This window comes from Balaenoptera ricei, chromosome 4 (assembly GCF_028023285.1).
Source record: "Balaenoptera ricei isolate mBalRic1 chromosome 4, mBalRic1.hap2, whole genome shotgun sequence".
NCBI lineage: Eukaryota > Metazoa > Chordata > Mammalia > Artiodactyla > Balaenopteridae > Balaenoptera > Balaenoptera ricei.
In genome coordinates, this window is record NC_082642.1 from 36,576,543 (window position 1) to 36,602,684 (window position 26,142).

Below are 26,142 nucleotides of genomic sequence, written 5' to 3' on the forward strand. Positions count from 1 at the left end.
CCCCTGTTGAAATAGTATGGATGCTTTTCCCACCCCACTGTCTCCTTCTCCCTCTCCCTCCTTTGAGCTAAAACAGCAGACTCTTGTTCCCAGTATGCCCACTCTCAGTGAGGGTAGATTTGCACTAGAACATTAATGTCACTGGTCCTTCTTCTGACATGAAACCTGCCCTTTACCTCGACCAGTTAAGTCAGGAAGTACAGATGGCTCTTTAGCGTACATCACTAATGTAGAGCGTGTTTAACCAAACAGCTGTCTTGAGCGATGTAGACGTAAGCTCTGTGGAAGGTGCCCAAGTTCCGCCCTAAGGCTTTGCATTCCAGAAATTGAAACAAGATGATTTGTTTCAAAGGTAGAGAAATGTGACTCAGACCTCTCTTTGGCCCTTTTTAGACTCTAATAAGGTCATTACTTAGTCTGAACTGAAAGGCAACATTTTTTTTTTAATATCTTGTCAATCCCAGGTGTTTTGTGTCTACATCTGGTACTGCTGGTTTCAATCATCTTGAACCCTGGCTCTGTTGGTTGAAGTGATAGAGTTTCACCATTTGGGAGAGTGAAGGACAAGAGTCACAAAGAGTAGGCAGAGAGGCAGACATTCCGAACACACCCATTGACTATCATTGTGATGTAAGTGAATATCAGAAACTGGCCTCTCCCTAGAATAATTATAACAAACTTAGCACAGGCCCAAGAAAACTTAAGTGAGGTTTATTAAAACTGAAGCAAGTCTTGGGGACTTCCCTGGCGGTCCAGTGGTTAGGATTTGGCGCTTCCACTGCAGGGGGCCCAGGTTTGATCCCTGGTCAGGGAACTAAGATCCCACAAGCCTCTTAGCACGGCCAGAAAACACAAAAGCAAAAACAAAAAAAAAAATGGTGTAATATAATGTTAGAACTGTAACAAAAATTAAAAAATAAAAGCAAAGTCTTGTCGGGAGGACTTTCAAAAGCTTTGTTATCATCAGCATCAGCAGATCATTGAAAGGTGGTATTCCTGTTATACCTTGGTTATTGCGAAGGTGTGACCTTGAATGTCTTACTGGGTCTTAGCAGACTCTCAGAATCTTCCCAAGTTATGAGGTGGTATTAGACCAAAAACACACTTCCATATTCTTTACCTATTTTCTTTTTTTCATATTTAACGTTAGCTTTTGCTAATATTTTTCCTTTTCCCTTTCGGTTCTTTCTTATCCACGTGCCCTAATACACTCAAATTCTCAACACCAAAAATACCGGAAATAAAACTCAGGGAAGAAGTGAGATTAGAGAATGGAGGGAAACGGGTGGATTCTGGGATCTCCAGAAACCTAAATTACGTTTTTTTTTCGTTGCTTTGAATTGTCTTCATTAACCGTTGATCCCGTCTGGGTGGAGCAGTGTCCCAGGAGACCTGCAGTCAGGGCCCAGCTCCAGCCCTGACGACCCCCATCCTTAGGCTGCAGTCTCATCCCGTGCTAGCCTCCCCTGTGTTAAAGTTTTAGGACGTGGTAAGTCAGTGAGGGTTAGCTGTGACTAACATCTGTCGCTGTCTATGTAGTAGAGAGCTCTGTGGCTTTGACATTCCCAAATGTAGCGGCAGAAGCAGCTTGTCGCCCTGTGTCAGTGGGTCACTAACCTGCTGCTGGACCCCCGCCTGGGCAACAACCCAGGTCGGGGAGTTGGCAAGGCCTCCCCCGCCCCCTTCCCCCAGGGGATCGTATCCAGGACCCCGCAGGCCCCGCCCACAGCCCGCCTGCATCTTCCCTGTGAAATAAACATCTACCTGAAAACCAGGGGAGGAGGAGGGGGAGAAGCATATGTGTGGTGGGGGACAGAGAGGGTCACGCTCGTCCGGAGACGTGACATGAGGCAGCAGTCAAAGCACAGGTAGGTGCTCGTCGGGCGGCGGGGGGGTGAGATGGGGTCTCCGGGGCGGGGTCTCCGGGGCGGGTCACTTGCAGGTCACGGCGAAGGTGACCTCGTTGCAGAGCGCAGCACCTCACCTCTCTGCCCACGCCCTGAACCGGGGCCAGCTTTGCAGACACTCCGCTCTCCCCCAGCCTCGAAGAGGCCGAGCTGCTGGCGCTGACTGACTCCCGCCTCTCTGCTTCCTTTCCAGCTGACCCGCTGGTGGGCAGCATCGCCACGCAGTACATGACCAACAGGGCGGAGCACGACCGGATGGCCAGGCAGTGGACCAAGCGGTACGCCACATAGGGCCCCGGCCCGCGGCCCGCTCACCAAGTGCACCGGGGCGCCCCGCACCTCGGCCCTGCGTGTCTTGTTTTTATCGCCTTTGGAACCGTTTTGTGATGCAATGTCAACCATCCCCCGCCCCCCCCCCTCCCTTTCCTTTGCTCCCCACCCCTTCCCGTTTTACTCCCTGTTTAATTTCTGTTAACTTGAAAGATCTGGGGTTTTTTTTTTTTTTTTTTAATCCCACCTCCACGTGGATGTGGGAACGTTGGTTTTCAGTGCAAACAATGTCAGATCTGTAATCATACGAGCTTTCTTTCAAAGCTTCGTTTTCCTGTGTGGTTTTGTGTTTTTTTTGTTGTTCGTTTCCTTTGGATCCTTTTTCCCTTCCTGCGATCTTCGGGAAAACACGAGTTCAGAATTCTATCTCGTTTCTACTTCAACGTAATGCTTAGGGTTAATTTTTTTGTACTGAAGTCTTTATCGGTGGGTGCATGCTACTGGGAACCAGATTTTTGTACAAAAGCTTCAATCAGAATCACTGTGCATTACTGAGACTCTTGTTTATCACTGGCCTTCTGTCCCCACACAGAAGACTGCTGGATTGAACAAAATAATATGTATTTTGATTTACTTAAAGTGCTTGTAAATTTCTTAGGGACCTGCCACTTTTGACTGTGGATCAGTTGATGTACACTTGTATTATTAAAGCACTCAATAAATCACTGTGGCTGATAAATGCGCTTCTGGTGACCCAGCGTTTGCTTTGCATCCTGGTGACCAGCAGAGTTCTCCAGGCAGCGAGGCTTGTCAAATTCAATTACAGATTCAGGTGTATTTTTTTCATCTCAAGCCTCTAATATTTCCTCGCAGTTGAGTTGCTTGGCATGCGGAATTTCCCCAGCCGTCAGTAGCCTGATGAGTTTATGGTCGTTTCCGATCACTCTCGTTTTTGCATATTGGCTTCACATCCCTTTCTCATGGACATCTTTTCTGTTACAGCCTTCTTGATGCAATAATTCAAATATGTGACTCCAAAAATAGGCTCCTAGTGAAAGTGAGGTCTGAGCTAATCGTTGTGTCAGACCACGTTTGGACTTACTTCTCTCTTCTTTTTCCTCTTAAGATTGTTACAGTGATTGCCCTTGACTTTGGAGTTTGTTTTTCCACCATAATTTTAGTGGCGGAAGTAAACCCACCTCATATCTGTCATGGTCAGCACATTCAGTGACAAGAGTATGTCTGTCTGGCTTTGACCTTCAGGCTATTTTGGGTTTGCAGCTACAGGAGGCTGAGGAAACTTGTGTGTGGTGTAGCTTGAAAACCACACTGACATGCTGATTAATATTCAGGGTTCTTTGTGTTACAAGGCCCGTTGGAAACTCCTGCTTCTACTAATTATAGTTACAAGCCCACCGTACAGCTTGGTCTCATTTAAGGAACATCTTTCCTGCCACATAGTAGGATTTACAAATGTAAGTCATTTACCTCTAAATATTTCTGACTTCAATTTTAATATCTTTATCAGAAAGATGTTAAATATCTGATTCAGAAGATGCAGTTTTTATTGGGTTTCAGTGGTTCAAAAGAAATCCTACAGAAAATACATTTAAATGTTGAAAGTGGGACTTTTAAACCAAAGTACCTAAGGATTTTTTTAATAATGATTTTACCATTCATTTTATTTGAAAACAGGTTCCAGCTTACAGAACACCATACGGCCTCGGTTACAGCTACTCAAATCTGTAGTTGTAACTAGAGTAACCACAGACAATATGTTTGAATGGGCACAGCTGTGTTCCAATAAAACTTTATTTACCAAAGCAGTCAGTAGCCAGATTTGGCCCGTGAGTTGTAGTCTGCCACTGCCCGTTACAGACCACCATAGACTGGGGGGAAAGAGTCAGATAACTGTGTGTTTAACATTTCTTTCCTTAAAATGTTATAAATTTAATTAATATAATACAAGACTGATATTTAGAAAATTACCCAGACTGTTTTACCACCTACAGACTTTCTCACCACAAAGGTTTATACGTTTAGTTTAATACTTTAGATTAAAATATTCAACCCTAAAAGCACCGTTTTAATGTGAAATTTTATTAAACTGATTTTTTTTTTTTACTTTTGACTGATTAAACCAGACTCATGATATTAATACTGACTTTTATAGAGAGTATTTAAATTCTGTTTGCCTTTCTTCTTTTAAAATGTCAGCACCATTGGACACATTTTAAATGATGTTTCTAATATATTACATCTACATCTCCAATCTGGTTGTACTTTAGATCATTTTAAAATATGTGTTATTTAGGAGACAGAGATTATAACACCTCTAGTAGGAAATCCTATCAGAAATCCATGTTTGCTATTCCATGATCAGGTTTTCTATTAATTTGATATGAAGAGTCTATACAACTTCTTTCCCCATGTTATGAACTCCAAGGACTTAATGACAAACAAATGTACCTTCCCTTCACTGTGAAAGCTGGAAAAACTCCAGAGAGACCAAGAAGCTCTTAGTTGAGCCTGTTAAGTCTAGATTCCAGATTAACATGGTAATTTTATTTGACATCAGAGCAGGCAATACAATTCTAATAAGTTTTCGATAACGCTTGTGAAATAAGATTTGGGAGTAGCTTAGCTCTCAGAAAGCTAAATAGTTTTGCTAATAATTATGGGGATAGCATTGACTTTGTACCCTAATATTATTTAACTTTCCAAACATACTATTGCTAGTTGTGTTATTTTGTAGCTTTGTTAAATAAAATGTTGGCAGATCCTTGACTGAGGCAGGACCACTGGTAATTGAGAAAGTAGTTTAAAATGGTATTTATTGATCTTAAATAATTCAGAATGTTGTGGCCTTAGTTTGTTGTAAAACTGCAAATAAATAGAACAGTCCTCATTTGTTCTTCTACAGGAATCCATTGAAGATAGCAAATGCAGGAGTAGTCGATCTTTCCTTCTTATTCCAAGATTAGAGAGTAAATCTAAAAGTCTATCCTGTAATACTGGTCTGGGAATTAGGGAGAAAGGAAATATTTATTCAGAAGGTACTATACACCAGGCCATACGTTACCTAATAAAAACCTTAGCCCAGCCCTGTAGGGTGTAGGTAGGTGTCACAGTCTGAACATTTGTATCCCCCAAAATTCATGAGTTGAAATCCTAATCCCCAAGGTGATGGTATGAGGAGGTGGGGCCTTTGGGAGGGGATTAGGTCATGAAGGTGGAGCCCTCATGATTGGGATTAGTGCTCCTATGAAACAAACCCCAGAGAGCTCCCGAACCCCCTTCCATCACGTGAGGACACAGTGAAAAGCTGCAGTCTGCAGCCGGGAAGAGGGCCTTCACCAAAACCCAACCGTGTCGGCACCTGGCCTTGGACGTCAGCCTCCAGAGCTGTGAGCAGTATATTTCTGTCGTTTATAAGCCTCCTAGTCTGTGGCTTATAGGGCAGCCTGAAAAGACGGAGACAGTGGCCCTGGGTCCCGCACAGCTAACAAAGTACTGAAGTGAGAGTTCCACCCAAGCACGTGACAGGGGAGCCCGTGCTGTCAACTACAAAACCACACACACCTTTCTTCTAATGACGAGATCATACTATCAAGATAAACTGGCCTGATTCAGTCTTAGAGTCCAGGGGCCGTACAGTTGTAGGTGCTGGGGGTCTTGCCATCTTCAGTAAATGGGAAATAAGGTTGTAGGAAGTGTGGCCCTGCTGTTAGATGGGAAACCAAACAGTACTTCCAATCTTAGAGCTGCTGCCTTACAACTGCCCAGCTCTGGGGAGACGTCACTTGGAAGAGCCCTGAACTTCTCTGCATCTCAGTGCTGCGATGAAAGCACTGTTAACTATTACCAGGCATGGCGATTTTTTGAATGTCTCCATAATAATTTGTGCTTTAGAAAGAGATACATTTGTAGAGAACAGACTGCTGGTTGTCAAGGGGGAGGGGGTGGGGGAGGGATGGAGTGGGAGTTTGGGGTTAGGAGATGGAAGCTTGTATATATAGAATGAATAAACACCAAGGTCCTACTGTATAGCACAGGGAATTATATTCAATATCCTGTGATAAACCATAATGGAAAAGAATATTTTAAAAAGAATGTATATATATGTGTAACTGAACCACTTTGCTGTACAGCAGAAATTAACACAACATTGTAAATCAACTCTACTTCAATTTTAAAAATTGATAAAAAAAAATTAATGAACCAACAGCAATAGTCCATAGTTTATGCAGATTTAAAAAAAGAAAAACGAGATATGTTTGTAATTACTACGGAAAACAGTTGAAATTATACAAAATAGCCCTACCAGAGGATCCTGACTTACCCATGTATTTTATTTCCAGGTGGCTTTATAACCTATTAGCATGTCCCCTCTGTACAGGGCTCTCAGGTCTGTGGCATGGGCCTCAAGCCACACAGGCACGTCCCGTACCCTAAACTGGTCCTGTAATTGTCCACAGAGGAAAACTGGAGCTCGCCGAGTTGTCTGCTGATCTTAGCACTTCCAGCTACATCAGATCTGGGAGCTCCTGGAGTTGAGGCCGGCCTCTGAGGACCTCCCGTGACAGCCATGCATCTCCCACAGCTAGGCTTCCCCTGGGAAGCTGGCTGGTCCCCTGGGCCTGGAACACTAGGCCCCTTTCACACTGGAATTCCACCAGGCGCACTGGTGATGTGCATGAGGGTGACCCGCTTACCCCAGTTTGGCTGGGACTTTCCCTCTTTTAAAACAGAAAGTCCCACCATTGTAAAGCAATTATACTCCAATAAAGATGTTTAAAAAAAAAACAAAAACAGAGAGTCCCATGTCTCAGCAATGCCCTCAGTCTGGGACCCCCCAGGAGTGTTGGTCACGGGAGCTTTCATGCCAGGACTGAATTTCAGCCTAAGGTCTCACGCATTACACAGGGCTGGTTGCGCTCACAGAAATGCTTTGTTTGAGAAAGAGAATTTTACTCAATGGACAGACATCCTGTTAGAAAAGATGGGCCCTCCGCAGCTTGAGGAATTCCTGTATATTCCACCCTCTCTGGCTTTCACACCCAGCCACCTGCGCTCATTCCGTCTGCTTCTGGAGGCAAATGAGTGAGTGAAACCAATTGCAGCCTTTCTTTGCCTCTTCAAACGTGACTTCAGGTATGTATGCCTTTCTATGAGGAGTCTTACTACCAAGGAGTGGTCTGAAGCATAATATGCCTTTCTAGGGATGTTTTTTAAGGGGAATTCCTGAATTTTAAAAATCTCTCATGTATGGGACCCACACAGGAAAATGGAGGAGATAATATGATCACCTGCCTTTTTTTCTTTTTTTTGAAATTTTCATTGGAGTATAGTTGATTTACCATGTTGTGTTAGTTTCAGCTGTACAAGCGAAGTGAATCAGTTATACATATATACATATATCCACTCTTTTTTAGATTCTTTTCCCATGTAGGGCATTACGGGGTATGGAGTAGAGTTCCCTGTGCGATACACTAGGTCCTTGTTAGTTATCTGTTTTATATATAGTAGTGTGTATATGTCAATCCCATTCTCCCAATTTATCCCTCCCCGCCTTTTCCCCCTGGTAACCATAAATTTGTTTTCTACGGCTGTGACTCTATTTCTGTTTTGTAGATAAGTTCATTTGTATGATCTTTTTAGATTCCACATATAAATGATATCATATGATGTTTGTCTTGCTCTGGCTGCACCTGTCTGTCTTATTACCTGCTTATATGTCCGCATAGTCCAAGTGGGGGTAACCCCAACTGCTCCAGAATTCCCAGTGTCAGGGTTTTCAGTTTTAAGAAAAACCTTCCCCAATAACCTTGGTATCTTTTGGAGCTGATGTGACCCCTGAACCCTGCTCTATCATCCCCTCCTCCCACTCACCCCTCTCAATTAGATGGGAGGTCAGAGTTCAGGGTGACAGTCACATCCTGGTTGATAGGAAATTTTAGGAACTTTCTGAGAAATTCTGTCAAGCTATCCAGCAGAAAAGTAACAGGTGCTTGACAACTGGTGCTCCTGGACACATTGAGAAACACCAAGCGAGATTCTCCTGCTTAATCTATAGCTCAAGGACAGTACAGTGGCAGAGGGGCCACGCTCGCCTGCTCCAGCCTGCCTCTGCTGAGGTTGCCTGGAAGTAAGATGACAACATTCTTCAAGGCCTGTTCAGCCTCCAGCTTGGAACTACTAACAAACCTGTAAATGAAGATGCCCCGCCATGAACTTTGACAGTGTCAGTCTGCATCCTTTAGACGGACAGCTGACTGTACGTTCCTCAGCAAACAGCTCCCGAGTACTAGGATTTAAAAATCAAAGCAGGAGTCACGTCACCAAGATGGTGACATAGGTCGTTCCCGGCTTCCGTCCCCCTCACAAGAAGAACATCTCACAACTCTTCAAGAACAAGACAGCACTGAGAGAATCCCAGAACTTGGGGTGAGGTTGAAGCACTCCTGCAGCTCAGAGACCAAGAAGGTAAGAGAAGCGGCCATGTGCTGCCCGCATGCCCCTCCCAGGCCAGCACAGCTCCACGAGGAGGGGTCACCCCCGAGCCTGGGTGCCTCAAGTGGGAAGAGAGAGCCCGGGATGGACAACCAGCCTCACCAGCATGGTGGGTCCTTTAGTGGGGTCCCTACTCTGCTCTCGGCCCGCAGGGACTGCAGGGGGATCTGGGGGCTCAACCATGGGGAATCTGTGATGCAGGTGGGGGAGGGGCTTGCAAGAACCAGCTCCCGGATCTGGGGGACCGAGTTCCTACCTGCAGGGCCCAAGTCCTCATCCCAGGCGGCGGCTTTGCTCACCGCAGAACCAGGTCAGGGGTGCGCTCTGACCGGGGAAGTCGGCAGGGTGCAGATCTGCCTGATTCGGATCCGCTTTGCCCACGCCCAGGCAAGGGGCTGAGTTCCAGCCCCACCAGAGGCTGTGGACAGTGCCTCCCAGCCCCAGCCGACCAGAAGGGCTGGTGGCAACCCCTGGAAGCTGTGCGGCCCAGTGGTGCTCGGGCCAAGAGGCAGGCAGGCAGAACGGAGCTCCCCCAGGGCAAAGCCAGTACCGGGCCTGCTACACTCAGGCAGGGGGGATCCATTCACAGCCAGGGAGGAGGGCAGCTCCTGACCCCTCCCCGCTAGAAAGCCTGTTGTGGAAATTGACAAGTAGCCTGGGGAGGCCCCGCCCCCTCCTGCTCAGGCAAAGGAGCTGAGACATAGCCACACCCACTGTGGAAAGTGTCTTCCGGCCCCATCTAACCAGTAGGGCCCACAAAAACCCCTGAAAGCCATGAGGCCCAGTGCCGCTCAAGCCGAGAGAAGGGCAGACAGAGCCAATGGTTTGCAGAGCAAAGCCAGTGGTCCTGTTCAGCCAGGGGACTTGGGGCGGGGGCGGCTGGAGTGAAGACACCAAACAAAGAGCTTTATCAGTTCTAGAGCTGCGGCTCTCACTGCACCCAGGCAGAGAATCTAATGTGTAGCCCTGTGTATCGCTGAATACAGCCTTCAGCCTGTCCGACCAGGGCGCCTAACCAGGGCACGTGGAAAGCTGCAGAGCCCGTTCACCCGCCCTGTGTAGACGGGCCCTTACACAGCACAGCCCGTGGCTTCCCCCGTCTGCAGAGCAAAATCCGTGCCCTCACCTGACCAGGGGATTCAGTGCACACTCAGGCCTGATTCAGGCCGCCAGACAACCAGCTGTGCAGGCCCTGGCCTGCTGCCCTTTCAGTGCAGGGAGGCTAATTCATTGCCCTATCTACTATTTGGTGTTTTTTTTTTTTTTGGAATATAGTTGATTCACGATGTTATGTTAGTTTCAGGTGTACAGCAAAGTGAATCCGTTATACATATACATATATCTACCTTTTTTAGATTCTTTTCCCATATAGGTTGTTACACAATATTGAGTAGAGTTCCCTGTGCTATACCGTAGGTCCTTATTAGTTATTTTATATGTAGTAGTGTGTATATGTCAATCCCAATCTCCCAGTTTATCCCTCCCTGCCCCTCCCCCCTACAAACAGATGTAGGTTTGTTTTCTACATCTGTGAGACTATTTCTGTTTTGTAAATAAGTTCATTGGTACCATTTTTTTAGGTTCCACATATAAGCGATATCATATGGTATTTGTCTGACTTACCTCACTTAGTATGACAATCTCTAGGTCCAGCTGCGTTGCTGCAAATGGCATTACGTCATCCCTTGTTATGGCTACTGTTGAATATAGCGCCAGTCCTGAGCATCTAGGGAGCCTGACCAGAGAATTCAGACAACTGCAGAGCCCACTTGCTGAAGGTGAGGGTTCTCAAGCGTGTGGTAGCATTTCTTACCTGTAGATTTTTTAAAATCCTGGTCTTCCGACTGGAGGTGAAATTGTTTTAGAAGTACTCGTGTGAAAGGCTTGAGATTCTAGAAAGCTGTGAAAATTGTGTGCCTTTGGGCAACAAAAGTAGATTTCTGTAGCAGAACATTTAGGGCTTCTGTTTCTCCTTCATCAGCTCATTTTAATTTTGTGTTTGATGAATAAAAAGAGTGATCTCCGGGTACAAGATTCTGTAGCATCATCATCACCACAATGACGACCCCCTCCTTCAGCACAGGGCATGGAACACACTGTGTAAATATATGTATGTGTATGTATAATCTCATTTAATCCTTGCTATTATCCCCCGAGATGTATATTATCCTCATCATGCAAATGTGGAAACTGACCAGGGATTTTCGTAGATCCAAACTCCTGGACTTCCCTGGTGGCGCAGTGGTTAAGAATCCGCCTGCCAATGCTGGGGACACAGGTTCGAGCCCTGGTCCGGGAAGATCCCACATGCCGCAGAGCAACTAAGCCCGTGAGCCACAACTACTGAGCCTGTGCTCTACAGCCCGCGAGCCACAACTACTGAAGCCCGCGTGCCACAACTACTGAAGCCCGCACACCTAGAGCCTGTGCTCCGCCACAAGAGAAGCCACTGCAGTGAGAAGCCCGTGCACCACAATGAAGAGTAGCCCCCACTCACCACAAGTAGAGAAAACCCACGCTCAGCAACGAAGACCCAATGCAGCCAAAAATTCATTAATTAATTAAATTTTTAAAAAGTTGATCCAAACTCCTGTAACTACTAAGTGGCAGAGCTGGGTCTCAAACCCACATCTGTGTGTCTGTGAAAACCAGGCGCAGAAGCAGCACCTCCCAGCCTGAGGACACGTGATACGCATCGTTGTGGATTTACCAGTTAGAGAAGGAAGAAATTATTGGGTTTATACAACCAGAATCCTTGAGCCTTGTGTTCAGGGGACCTCAGATAAAGTAAAATATTGTATGTAGCTCCACCGGGTCCGAGAGCCCCTCAAAAGGAAAACGAGGAGAACAAAGCAGGAGGAAGTGAGAGAGATCCTCACAGTCAGTCTGGAGAGCACAGAACCAGCCACCCAGCAAGCCACCCAGCCAGCCACCGAACCAGCCATCAAACCACCCAGCCAGCCACAGAACCAGCCACCAATCCAGCCAGCCAGCCACGGAACCAGCCACAGAACCACCCACCAATCTAGCCACCCAGCCAGCCAGAGAACCAGCCACCAAACCAGCCAGCCAGCCACGGAACCGGCCACCCAGCCAGCCACAGAACCGGCCACTAAGCCAGCCGCCAAATCAGCCAGCCACAGAACTGGCCACCCACTCAGCCACAGAACCAGCTACTGCCAGCTCCGCAGCCCTTCTTTTCTTCCTTCTGGCAGCAGGTTTCTGCTTTTTTCTTTCTTTCTTTCTTTCTTTTTTCAATCCCCATGGGAAGATTTCTAGTCATTTAATAGCTGAATTCAATAGAAAAATCATGTTTATTCACTTCACAGCCAATTTGGCCAGAACACGTCTCTATTCCATGAAATAACGCACTGATACATTTACGATTCAGAATTGCAGGCACATTCCTTGTGTCCGGTGGTGTGTCAGGCTGGATGAAATTAAATATTACTTTCCTTTTTCTTTGCTGTGGATTCACTCGAGTTGCCCTCATTAGGTGGCACTGGTGCTCTTGGGGGAAATGCCAGCCTTCGGAGTAAAGACCTGGCCAACCCAACCTCATAAAGCTGCAGCAGACCCAAACCAAGATGGGGGGTGCGGGAACAGTAGGTGGACCCCTCTCACACACACGTGCGCGCACACACACACACACACAATCTGGCTTCCTTTCTGCCACCTTCCTGAATCCGCTCACTCAAACCCGCTCACTAATCATCAAAGCCAACAGCATCTCCTAGCAGCCCATCTTCAGGCCTCCAGAGCCTTCCATGCTCTAACCCTCCTTCCAGAACTTCCCTTCCCTCTCAGCTCAGGTTTGACCCCCACCCCAAAGGCAGCCTTTCACCCTCTGAATGTCTCCGAGCCCCAGTTTTCTCGCCTTCTCTCTCATGTGACAATCTCATCTCGTCTGCTTTCTGATGACCTCGACGTCACTCACCTGGCATCTCTCACAAACATCAGCTCTCAATTTCCAGCTTCCCTCAGAAAATGGTTACCTGGATATCCCACAGCACAGCAGACTGTATTTTTTTAAGTTGAACTCATGCACTCAGTATGCCTGTGTGGCATCCGTAAACCATGTCCAGCTGCAGGAGAGCTGCAGGAGAACTACAGAGATAAAAGACAAAGTGCATCCTGCCGGGGACCAAATCGGCCTGACACCGTGTGCGTTTGTCCCCTGAACGGAAACAGTCGCGTGACCGCCCTGCCGCATTCCGCTCCAGAAGGAAGCACAGGCAGAGAGCGTGGGCTTGGAACCAGGTGAGCTGGGACCTGGGCAGGTCACGTAGCCTCCCACCCCACGTGTGCCTGTCTACGTGCTGGAAATAAAAACACCCGCCTCGTTCCTCTCCTGCGTTCTTAACCCAGAAATAGGAAAGGGTTAAAATTGAATTAAAAGAGGAAGAGAAAAGTACACCTGAAACTAACACAACATTGTAAATCAACTATACTCCCATAAAAAAAAATTTTTTTGATGTAAAAAATTAAAGAGGAAGGGAAAAGAAAATGAGTTAAATAGAGGGCAGGGTAGAAACACTGGATCAGTGGAGATTGAGGGGTTTTTCCCAAAGTTATTAATCCTGGTGAGATTTATGTCAGATATTTCACAGGTGCTTCTGTTTAAGCGACCACCCCACCTTCCTATCTCTAGCAGGACACACGAGAAACTGTAACAGCGGCTGCTTTCCAGGGAGGGGATCTGGGTATTATAAGTTAGAACTGGGAAGAAAACTTCTTACCATCCACCTATAGCCCTGTGTGAATCTTAACCATATGCAATTACTATATTTTCAAAAAATAAAAGCTGCCAACCAAACAACACAAAATTCTCTCTCCAGCGAACAGTTGCAGGGGGGCGGGGTGCGGGGGGAGTTAGGCTAACCATCTTCACCCAAAGTACACGTTGTCTTTCGATAAATAAACCCAAATGAGCTCATAAAGATGCATGGAAACACCTGGTACATCCTCTTCACCCACAAGACGGAGCCCAGATGCCGTGCAAACCTCATTTTTTTGTGGTTAATTTTTATTTAACATTGGAGTATAGTTGATTTACCATGTTGTGTTAGTTTCAGGTGGTTTGGGGTTTTTTGTTTGTTTGTTTGTTTGGGGTTTTTTTTTTTTTTGCAAACCTCATTTCTGACCGACTGTAGGATGCCAAGAGGGGGGTGCTGGCTCGGGCCCTGGAGGCTCCAGGCCACCGAGGGGTTAACTGAAGTCAGGTGAGAGGGTCAGTTTCCAGCCTTGGCCGTGGCACTGACTGGCCTTCACCCCTCTGCAGCTCATTTTTCTCTTCTATAAAACGCCAAATGTAAAATAGATAGCTAGTGGGAAGCAGCCGCATAGCACAGGGAGATCAGCTCGGTGCTTTGTGTCCACCTAGAGGGGTGGGATAGGGAGGGTGGGAGGGAGGGAGATGCAAGAGGGAAGAGATATGGGAACATATGTATATGTATAACTGATTCACTTTGTTATAAAGCAGAAACTAACACACCATTGTAAAGCAATTATACTTCAATAAAGATGTTTAAAAAAAAAAAACATCTATAGACCTGGAAAAAACAAAAAACAAAAAACGTGACTTGTAATGTTGCTCGGATGCTCTGATCTGTGGTCCTATGTGGGCACAGAGTTAATTAGACTCACATTCCCCTGCCTGCCCCGGCAGATACAGCCTCTGCCCTCGCCCTCCCAGTGCCTGAAATGCTTACGAGGAGGGTACCTTCCTTCTTGGCTTTTGGGGTTATTTCTTGAAATGCCTGCCAGCCCCCGCCAAGATTAGACGATGTGTTTTCCAAAGGGTGTTTACAGCCAGAGGGGCTAGACAGGAAAATGATTTGGGGTAGTTCATCGACAAACGCTTATTGTAAAAGTTATGTGTTTCGTTTTATTATGTTATTTGTGTTTATGTTTGTGTATTTTATGTATTCTGTTTACCATTATCATTCTCATGCCATGTAATGCTGGCTTTCCGTTTATGGTATAAGGTATTATGATCTTGGTAAAAAAAAAAAAAGAGAGCTAATAGCAAATAAATAATAGTATATGTGGCGTATTATTCAGGAGAGCCGTCACAGAGGTGGTTTAAAAAACGACTGGAATTTGAGGAACACTAGCGGCTGAATTGTGTCCTCCCAAAATTCGTGTGTTAAAGTCCTAACCCCGATGGGACCTCATTTGGAAGTGGGGTCTTGCAGATGGGATTTCATAAAATAAGGACATGCTGGAGCGGGGTGGGTCCCTACTCACTCCAGTGTGTCTGGTATCCCCAGAAAAAGGGGAAATGTGGGCACAGACCCACACAGGGAGAGCCCCGTGTGAAGACTGGAGCAAGGGACCTAGGAGCGGCTGGGAGCCAGGCCTGGGGCGCATCCTTTCTCACCGCCTTCCGAGGGACCCCGGCCCTGCCAACACCTCCTCTCCAGAACGTGTGAGGCAGTGCACTTCTGTTTAAGCCACCGTGCTGTGTTAGGGCAGCCCCAGGAGAAGAGCCCAGGGGACGGAGCAGGAGGGTGTGAGGTCAGGATAACTCAGGGAAGCAGGGCCGTGTCTACGGGTGCGGGGCGTCCCCGGACGGCTGGGCCCGCTGCCAGCCTTCGGCAGCGTGGCCCCAGGCAGGGCATCTGTGTCCAGGACCAGAGGAAGCAGCTGGCTCACGGGTCTGACGAGTGATGCTCGCCGCCTGGGTTCGTTTGCTCTCTGGCCGGGGCACCTCCAGGAGGACTCCTCGCCACTGAAGAAGCGTTCTCGGGCTCTCCTTCCTGGTAGCTGGTGAGGGAGACCTGAACTGTGGTGCTTCAGAATCTTCTCTTGTACCTCTTTTTTTTTTTTAGATTCCACATATAAGCGTTATTATATGATATTTGTCTTTCTCCGTCTGGCTCACTTCACTTACTATGATCATCTCTTACAAATGAACTTACATACAAAACGGAAATAGACCCACAGACATAGAAAACAAGTTTATGGTTACCAAAGGGGAAGGGGGGAGGGATAAGTTAGGAGTTTGGGATTAACAGATACACACAACTGTATATAAAATAGATAACCAACAAGGATCTACTGCATAGCACAGGGAAGTCTACTCAACATTTTGTAATAACCTATAAGGGAAAAGAATTTGAAAAAGAATAGATATATATATATATACATATGTATGTATAACTGAATCACTTTGCTGTACTCCTGAAACTAACACAACATTGTAAATCAACTACAATTTAAAATTTTTTTGAATAATAGAATGTACATCAGATCTTTATACTTTTGCAAAAATTATTAGTTTTAAAGAAAATATTTTATACATGTTAATTTTTTGTCAAAAACGTAATAAAATAGTGTGACTCTTATTACTGCACACATATTCTTGAAAATGATGAATGCACAATTTCAAGGACCTTGGTAATGTATCTGGACTCCACAAATGTAGCTTGACTGTAGCTCAGCAAATGAAGAGAATAAGCCTCTACAAATAAAGATGGCACTGTTGAAAGGAAGGAAGGAAAGAAGGGAGGGAGGGAGGGAGGGAAAGAAGGGAGGGAGAGAGGAGGGAAGGAAGGAAGAAAAAAAAGAATCTTCTCTTGCCTCCCTGCTAACTCTACCAGGACCTCACATCAAGAACTATTAACTATTTGGGGCATTTCCTGGCGGTACAGTGGTTAGGATTCCTGCGATTTCACCACCAGGGCCCAGGTTCAACGCCTGATCAGGGAACTAAGATCCTGCAAGCTGTGCAGCAAAAGAAAAAAAACACAAAGCCCACCAACTTTCTTTGCTGTACACCTGAGACTAACACAACATTGTGAATCAACTCTACTCCCATAAAAAAAAAATTTTTTTTAAGCGTTTTAGCAGGCAAACCACAATCATCAGTGGACGTGAGGTTCGGTAACCTCTTTTTCCCAGAGGTCATTTTAGATGCCATGAACACCAGTACTCCCTTCCCCACTCTGAGATTCCGTCGACCTCCAGGGCAGGGCCTGGAGGCTCCCCTGTGCCAGGTGATGGAGAGAAGGTAGAAGGCAGAAGCTGGGCCGGGGCCCACACTGGTGGGACTGTACAGCCATCTCTCTCTCTCTCTCTCTGCCTCAGTTTCCACATCTGTCATGAGCAGATGAGGTGCCTTTAGGCCTCAGGCTGTTGCTGTGAGGATGGATCCACGGAGATTGTCTACATGGAAGGGCTTTGACATTTGAAAAGCAGAAAGAGACCTCCCCCAAATATTTGCTGAGGACTTCCTAGGTGGATGACAGGGCAATACACGAGCACTTGAACCCCTTTCCTTCTCGGAGCATTTACTTTATACACCTGTGTAGAGTGTGTATATATAGAGCAACCACCAAATGACAATGCTGAGCAAAGTTAACTTGAATTAAATAAAAAACCAGAGTGCTCAGACTAAGGGAGGAGTTGCTGCCGGCTAGAGGGTCAGGGAAGGCTTCCTGGCCCTTGAGACATGGAAGGAATGGAAAAGAGTCTATTCCATGGAGAGAGACAGCTATGAACAAAGATGCAGGGCTGGGTGAGGCCAGCTGGAGCCAGAACCCCAAGAATCCCAGGTTCACAGGAATGGGGAACCAGCAGGAGGGTTCTGTCCACAACAGGCTGGGAGATGGTTGGAGCGTAGGCAACATGACCTGCAGGCGGTGGAACCCGCTGGAAACCACCAGAGACGTCAGTCCAGAGATGGCAGGGCCTGAGCTCAGAGATGCTGAGATGCAGGGGACCACAGGGGACCACAGGGGCCCAGGAGAGCCTCTGGAGGATGACAGGACTGGCTGCAGGTGAAATCCCGGAACAGTGTGCCTGGTGACAACGTGAACTGGGTAGAGGGCTGCCATGATGGTCCTTAGAACGCCCAGGGAAGCAGAGGAACGTAATACTTGTTCATCAGTGACTGAGAGCTTTGCGGGCTTTAGTCTATCCAGTGTTCACAAACCTTTAGGAGCTGAGGGCTGTTTTCGCCCCTGGTTTATAGGTGACAAAAATGAGGCTCAAAAAGTTTCATTAACTTGCCCAGCATCCTACAGCTGGGAGTTGTGGAACTGGAATTCAAACCCAGGCCTTCCAACCCCAAAGCCTATAAAGTTGATTCAAAGATGTATTTAATAACAATTTAATGTAAAGTACTCTTGAATTCTTTTTTTTTTTTTCATTTACAGTATTTCAAACTTTTTAAACCTACCATAAAAATGCACAGATCGTGGACGTTGATTTTGATGAATTTTGACAATTGCATCCATCTGTATAACCACCACCCAAAACAAGATGTAAAACATTTCCTTGATCCCAGAACATTCCTTTAAGCCTTTTTCCTGTCAGTTCCTCTCCCGACCCCCAGGGAACACATTCTGATTTCTATCTCTGCGGTGCGCCTGCTGTCAATTCCCTACGATCGGAGTGTGTCATCTGCTGTGTCTGGCTTCTCTCACTCAGCACGTTTTGCGAGATTCGTCCACGTTATTGAGAGTATTAATAATTCAAAGCACTTTTTAACTCTGATCCCCTGAGGGGCAGGTGAGTACTGTGTTGGTAAGACTTTTTTAGAGCATCAGCGGGCTGTCTCTCTTGGCTCTCTGAGAAGCTAACCTTCATCCTACTCCGCGTGCCTGGGAGGAAACTAGCATCGGCTGCAGAAGGAAATCCAGGAGAGAGCTCCAGGTAACCACCGCCTTTCCTCCGTCATGATGGTTGAATTAACTTTGCAACACAGTGGCTCTCAAACCACATTTTGGACGATAGCTTGTTGTCGTTGTTGTTTTTTCCAGCGCAATAACTTTTATCCAACAGCACCCTAAATAAATATGTTGAAATCGGTGATATTTTGACCTCCAGGCAGGCAAAAACACATCAGCCGTTTAACCAACATGACAGTGTCTCGTCAAAGAAGACCGTATGGCACAGCTTTGAATTGTTCACCACGTTTGCACGAACCCCGTTTACCGGGCGAGTAAACCCGGCCAGGAAGATGCAGAGCAACACGTCCTATGACTCTCGGCTCTTGTTACCACTGCGCGATTCCCACATCTCCAAGAACCCGTGTGCTCAGCCTTTGTTTCTCCCTAATGATGTTTATCTGTATATTCCTTGAAGGGCACCTTGAGAGCAAAGTAATTGCGAGCCCAAAGGTTGAAAACTTAGTGAACAAAACATGAAGCAAGAAGGACGAACTTACAAGGCATGATTCCCTCCCAGCCTTCTTCCCTCAACCCCTCTTGCTCCTTTGGTGAGTTCAGAAAAGACCTTTGTTACCTTACATTCTATGTCCAAACTAGATTTATATACCTTCATGTGTTGTTTATTACTTGTATGTACTTATTTTCATTGTACAATTGACAGAGTTTTTCTACCTGTGAAAACGGTTGAAGTATCTCGGATTAGGAGAAAATACATCATGATTTTTTTTTTTCCCCACTAAAATTGATGAGAAAAAATTTCTCATGAATGACTTTTCCCTTAGTAGCAAAATTTCAGGAGCTGATTAGGTAGTTCAGCAGGGAGGGGTGGGTGTAGATTTCTGAATTTCCAAACTGGGATTCTGCAGCATGATGATGACCTTGAAATGTCTAAATCCCTTTACACTCCTGGGGTCTGTCTGTGGGTGGAGACTCTCATAAAAGCAATGCAGGCGGAAAAGGCAGATAGAAGAACAGCTGGCTCCTTGGCCCACCCGGAGGTGGGAAAGAAAGGAGGAGAGGAAAAAAAAGATAAAATTCACAAAAATGTCAACTGTTACCGACAGGTGATCTTGGCCTCCTCAATCAATAGAAATTGACAAGAGGCCAGACAAGAAATCCAGGCAAGGCTTTATTGGGGCCCCTGCTGCAGCAGAGGGGAGCGAGAACAAGTAACAGGTTCCCTCGCTCACTTGCCCCCTGAGTGGGGGGCGAGCTGGTGAGGGTAGGGGTGCGTCCAGGGGTCAGGTCGGAGGGGTGGCTTAGGTGGTCTGCCCGCCCCTTTGGTGGTGCTGTGTGCAGGGGGCATGCAGTAGTGCCCCGCTTTTGCTCCCGGCTCTTCAGAAGTGGCAGTTGGGTTTTTGGTCTTTTTGTATCTTCTTGTCCATAATTTGCCCCCACTGTGCATGCACGCAGCTATTTTTAGTCCTTTACGGTTTCTTTGTATCTTGTTGCTGGAGGAGATGTTTGTCCAGGTGCAAGCCCTGCAGCACAGGGGCCCAGGTCCCAGGTCCCAGCCTGTCTCAAAACCGGGCATTGGCTCCATCGAAGAAAACCAGGCCAGGCCCAAAGGAGGGAGGCCCTGGCGGCTAGCTCCCCGGAATCGTCCTCAGATGCCACTGCCGAGGCCCGTGGCCTGCGAGAGCCTGTCTTGCAGGACCAGAGGTGCTGCCCCAGGCTCAAGATCTTTGGTCACAGCGGCACAGATCTCAGAGGACATTCCCCCAGGACCTGGAGAGAAGGACCTCACCCTAAGGACCCCACCTGCAGGGCAAGCCCCCAACACCCTAGGCGGGCACTCACGATGTGCCCTTTCTCAGCCCCTAATCCACAATCAGTGCCCCAGGACAGCGCCCCTGCAGGTAACCGCAGGCTCTGAGCACACAATTGCAGGGCAGAGGGGGTGTCCAAGGAGAGTGTGAGGTGTGAGCAGCAAAGCCCAGCTCCAGGAGGCTGCAGGAAGAGCGACCCAGGTCCTAAGCAACAGAGACATCGGGGGACGGGGTGCGTGTGTGTGTGTGTGTGTGTGTGTGCACGCGTGGGCGTGTTCCCGGGGAGGGTAAATTAAAAGTGACCTAGGAAACATCCATTATTTGTTGGGTCTTCATTTTAAACAATCTGTTAAAAAAAAAATTCTTAGTAAGGGAAATGTAATGATTTTAAAGAATTGCTCATTGTCTCTAGTGTGATAATAGTATGATGGTTATGTTTTTTTAAAAGAATCCTTAGAGATACATCCTGAAACATTTGTGGATAAAATGATATAGTATCTGGGATTTGCTTCAAAGCGATGGCTTGGCAGGGAGTCGAAAGGAGAACAGATAAAACACCAGGGGCTGTGTGTTCACACTGTTAAACCCAGGCAATGGGAACATGAGAGTTCTGATACTGTCTGGTCCACTTTTGAATGTGTTTGAGGTTTCCCATAATATGATGTAAGGAAAGGTGGGAAAGAGGGTGGTGGAAGGGAATGGGACCCAGAGGCGGAAGAGATTTCAGGAGGGCCGGGGAAGAGAAGGAAGACCACACACACACACGCACACACACACACACACACACACACACACACACCCAGAAGGTATTTAGGATTCATTCACTACCAGTTTCTAAGAAGGAATTTAAAGGCTCTACTAATAATAATCTGCAGAGTTTCTTGGGAAATGTTTCGGTTTTGAAACCTCAATCAATGTTGCAGCCCTGGAACAACTTACTGCTAATTCTGGTTAACATGAGGATATGTTCACCACAACTCAGTCACTCAGGCTCCAAAGGGTGCTTTCATTTATTTTAAATTTTATTGAAGTAGAGTTGATTTACAATGTTGTCTTAATTTCTGCTGTCCAGCAAAGTGACTCAGTTATACACATATATATTCTTTTTCATATTCTTTTCCATTATGGTTTATCATAGGGTATTGAATATAGTTCCCTGTGCTGTACAGTAGGACCTTGTTGTTTTTCCATTCCGTATATAAAAGCTTACATCTGCTAACCACAGCCTCGCACTCCATCCCTCTACCAACCCTCACCCCCTTGACAACCACAAGTCTGTTCTCTATGTCTGTGAGTCTGTTTTTCTTACATAGACATGTTGATTTGTATCATATTTTAGATTCCACATATAAGCAATATCATATGATTTTTGTCTTTCTCTGTCTGACTTCACTTAGTATGATAATCTCTAGGTCCTCCATCCCTGTTGCTGCAAATAGCATTATTTCATTCTTTTTTATGGCTGATATTCTTGTGTGTGTGTATTATATGTATATATATCAATCACATCGTCTTTATCCATTCACCTGTTGATGGACACTTAGGTTGCTTCTGTGTCCTGGCTATTGTAAATAGAGCTGCAATGAACATTGTGGTACATGACTCTTTTTGAATTATGGTTTTCTCAGGGTATATGCCCAGTAGTAGGATTGCTGGGTCATATGGTAGTTCTATTTTTAGTTTTTTAAGGAACCTCCATACTGTTCTCCACAGTGGCTGTATCAATTTACATTCCCACCAACAGTGCAAGACGGTTCCCTTTTCTCCACACCCTCTCCAACTCCCTAACAACATACACAAAAATAAACTCAAAATGGATTAAAGACCTAAATGTAAGGCCAGACACCGTCAAACTCTTAGAGGAAAACATAGGCAGAACACTCTATGACATAAATCACAGTAAGATCCTTTTTGACCCACCTCCTAGAGAAATGGAAATAAAAACAAAAATAAACAAATGGGGCCTAATGAAACTTAAAAGCTTTTGCACAGCAAAGGAAACCATAAACAAGACGAAAAGACAACCCTCAGAATGGGAGAAAATATTTGCAAATGAATCAACAAATCGGACAAAGGATTAATCTCCAAAATTTACAAGCAGCTCATGCAGCTCAATATCAAAAAAAACAAACAACCCAATCCAAAAGCGGGCAGAAGACCTAAATAGACATTTCTCCAAAGAAGATATACAGATTGCCAACAGACACATGAAAGAATGCTCAACATCATTAATCATTAGAGAAATGCAAATCAAAACCACAATGAGATATCATCTCACACCAGTCAGAATGGCCATCATCAAAAAATCTACAAACAATAAATGCTGGAGAGGGTGTGGAGAAAAGGGATCCCTTAACCTTTGACGTGAAGAGACAGGCACATGGCTTTGCCATCCATCTGTGGTAGGACCTCACCAACAATGACAGCCCCCAGGGACCGCGACCTCCAGGGGTGTGACAGCCTGTACGGGTTCAGCCCTCTGGGGATTTGAAATGCAGCCTGATTCTTAGGGCCTAGGCTGTGCACAGAAGAGAGAGTCGTCAGTGGGTTTGGGATGCAGACAAAGCATCCTGGCTGGCATGGGTTTAGGGTGCTTATTTACCCCTATGAGTTTATGAGCATTAAATGAGAATATTTAGCTTAAACATTTAGCCCAGCGTTGGGCCCCTGTTAAGTGCTGAGTAAATGAGGTCTACTGTTGTTGTTATTATTCATTGCTATTATTCCTAGCATTATTATTTCATGGGCATAACGAGTGAGCTGGCAATACTAGCACGGATTCCAGCCAGAATTTGACGTGGCCAAAATAAAACCAGACTCGCCGCCCAGTGAAGGAGGCTGAGCCCAACAGGACCTGAGAGTTGGCTCTCCAGCTGCGGCCAGCTCTGATGAGAAAGGGCTTCTAGACAAAGCTCCTTGAAACTGGTGCTTGCTGTGTCCCTAAGCATAGGGACAGCCCCCAAAGGTTGGTTGTGTTTTCTAAGTTGTGGATGGCCAGTCTGCAATATCCATATCAGTCAGATTAGGTGTTTTTTCCGCTGGGGCCCCCAAAGGCAGGCCTGCTTCAGTCCTGATGAGGAATTCCAGATGAGTCGGTGGTCTTCATTTGACAAAGGGAGAGCTTGTTTCGAGGCCAGGCAAGTGAGTGTGAAACTTCCTGCCAGAGCACGGGAGTGGGGTAGGGCGGGAAGTGCCCATTTCTATAGGTTGGTCACCTGCTGCTGTTTTGTAACATATCAAGGAGTCAGAATCTGGTGATTTTACTTCACTGAAGAAGGCAAATCAGAGCAGATGCGCCGGGGGGGTGGGGGGTGGCGGGAGGAGGAGCAGCTGAATCAAGAGAGAAAAACCCTGCCCCTCCTCAAATCTCAGGGTGGGCTCAAAGCCAGTGCGGACAGGGATGGCCGGGGACCTGCTGTAGAGCACAGGGAACTCTGCTCGTATTCTGTAATAACCTACGTGGGAAAAGAATTTGAAAAAGAATAGATGCATGTATATGTATAACTGGATCACTTTGCTGTACACCTGAAACTAACACAACATTGTAAATCAACTATACGCCAATATAAAATGAAAATTACATTTAAAAAATTCCCCGTGAAGTAAGATCTATCACGTGCTCTCATTCTTATAAAACAAAATCTACATTTTCAATGTTTCGGCCTTTCTCTTTAGTCCAAGATATGTTGGAGCCCTGTAAGAAATTCTTTTATTCACAAAAGAATGCCCTTGTAACTGTTAGAAACACTTTAATTTTATTAGTGATAACTGCTCTAAAACTTCTATACGGCTTCATGAATTCCGGCTTTGAAGCTGCAACTTCTGAAATCTTACTTTCTCTATTTAAACATCAGTTTCAAAAATAATCTTTTTCAACACTTAGAAGATCAGAGGACCTGTTTAAAGCCCTCTTGAAGACAGGAACATGATTCAGTGTCCATCCCCCTCTTCCACAGATGCCCCAAACTATAAAAGAAACTTCTTGCCTTTTCATTTTGAAGAAGAATTTATTGGAAGAAGTGACTATTCCAGTCATTCCAGGGAGCAACTTAGAAAGTTGTAGCATTTTTCCCTCTTTGGAGTTTTGCCAGAGGAGGGGAAAAAAAGTATTGTTAATAGAAGTTGCAGCTGTCACAACCATCGAAGACTGTGAGAGAGGGGTGCAAGTTTGAGTGCAAATGTGTTCTTTGTTGTTTTTTTTTTTTTGAATTTTATTTTATTATTTTTTTTATACAGCAGGTTCTTATTAGTTATCTATTTCATATATGTTAGTGTATATATGTCAATCCCAATCTCCCAATCCATCCCACCCCCACCTCCACTTCCCCCCTTGGTGTCCATACGTTTGTTCTCTACATCTGTGTCTCTATTTCTGCTTTGCACACTGGTTCATCTGCACCATTTTTCTAGATTCCACATATATGCGTTAATATACGATATTTGTTTTTCTTTTTCTGACTTACTTCACTCTGTATGACAGTCTCTAAGTCCATCCACGTCTCTGCGAATGACCCGATTTTATTCCTTTTTATGGCTGAGTAATATTCCATTGTATATATGTACCACATCTTCTTTATCCGTTCGTCTTTCGATGGGCATTTAGGTTGCTTCCATGACCTTGCTATTGTAAATAGTGCTGCAATGAACATTGTGGTGCATGTGTCTTTTTTGAATTATGGTTTTCTCTGGGTATATGCCCGGTAGTGGGATTGCTGGGTCATATGGTAATTCTATATTTAGTTTTTTAAGGAACCTCCATACTGTTCTCCATAGTGGCTGTATCAATTTACATTCCCACCAACAGTGCAAGAGGGTTCCCGTTTCTCCACACCCTCTCCAGCATTTGTTGTTTGTAGATTTTCTGATGATGCCCATTCTAACCAGTGATACCTCACTGTAGTTTTGATTTTCATTTCTCTAATAATTAGTGATGTTGAGCAGCTTTTCATGTGCCTCTTGGCCGTCTGTATGTCTTCTTTGGAGAAATGTCTAATTAGGTCTTCTGCCCATTTTTTGATTGGGTTGCTTGGTTTTTTAATATTGAGCTGCATGAGCTGTTACTTTGGAGATTAATCCTTTGTCCGTTGATTCATTTGCAAATATGTTCTCCCATTCTGAGGGCTGTCTTTCGTCTTGCTTATAGTTTCCTTTGCTGTGCAAAAGCTTTTAAGTTTCATTAGGTCCCATTTGTTTATTTTTGTTTTTATTTCCATTACTCTAGGAGGTGGGTCAAAAAAGATCTTGCTGTGATTTATGGCAAAGAGTGTTCTTCCTATGTTTTCCTCTAAGAGTTTTATAGTGTCTGGTCTCACATTTAGGTCTTTAATCCATTTTGAGTTTATTTTTGTGTATGGTGTTAGGGAGTGTTCTAATTTCATTCTTTTTTTTTTTTTTTTAATTTTTTATAGCTACTTTTATTTTTATTTATTTATTTTTTATTTTTGGCTGTGCTGGGTCTTCGGTTCGTGCGAGGGCTTTCTCCAGTTGCGGCAAGCGGGGGCCACTCTTCATCGCGGTGCGGGGACCGCTCTTCATCGCGGTGCGCGGGCCTTTCACCATCGCGGCCCCTCCCATTGCGGGGCACAGGCTCCAGACGCACAGGCTCAGCAGCTGTGGCTCACGGGCCCAGCCGCTCCACGGCATGTGGGATCCTCCCAGACCAGGGCTCGAACCCGTGTCCCCTGCATTAGCAGGCAGATTCTCAACCACTGCGCCACCAGGGAAGCCCTAATTTCATTCTTTTACAAGTAGCTGTCCAGTTTTCCCAGCACCACTTACTGAAAAGACTGTCTTTTCTCCATTGTATATCCTTGCCTCCTTTGTCATAGATTAGTTGACCATACGTGCATGGGTTTATCTCTGGGCTTTCTATCCTGTTTCATTGATCTATATTTCTGTTTTTGTGCCAGTACCATACTGTCTTGGTGACTGTAGCTTTGTAGCATAGTCAGAAGTCGGGGAGTCTGATTCCTCCAGCTCCGTTTTTTTCCCTCAAGATTGCTTTGG

At 45.7% G+C, this 26,142-nt stretch overlaps 1 protein-coding gene across 1 annotated transcript in view; it reads left to right on the forward strand.

Annotated features, from left to right (window-relative positions):
* Positions 1–2,916, forward strand: part of LOC132364607 (ubiquitin-conjugating enzyme E2 E2) — a 360,874-nt gene extending 357,958 nt beyond the window's left edge. The window contains exon 6 of the mRNA XM_059920408.1: positions 2,101–2,916. Within this exon, the coding sequence (XP_059776391.1) occupies positions 2,101–2,198 (98 nt within the window). The 3' untranslated portion in view covers positions 2,199–2,916. The remainder of the gene's footprint in view (positions 1–2,100) is intronic.
* The last annotated feature ends 23,226 nt before the right edge of the window (positions 2,917–26,142 follow it).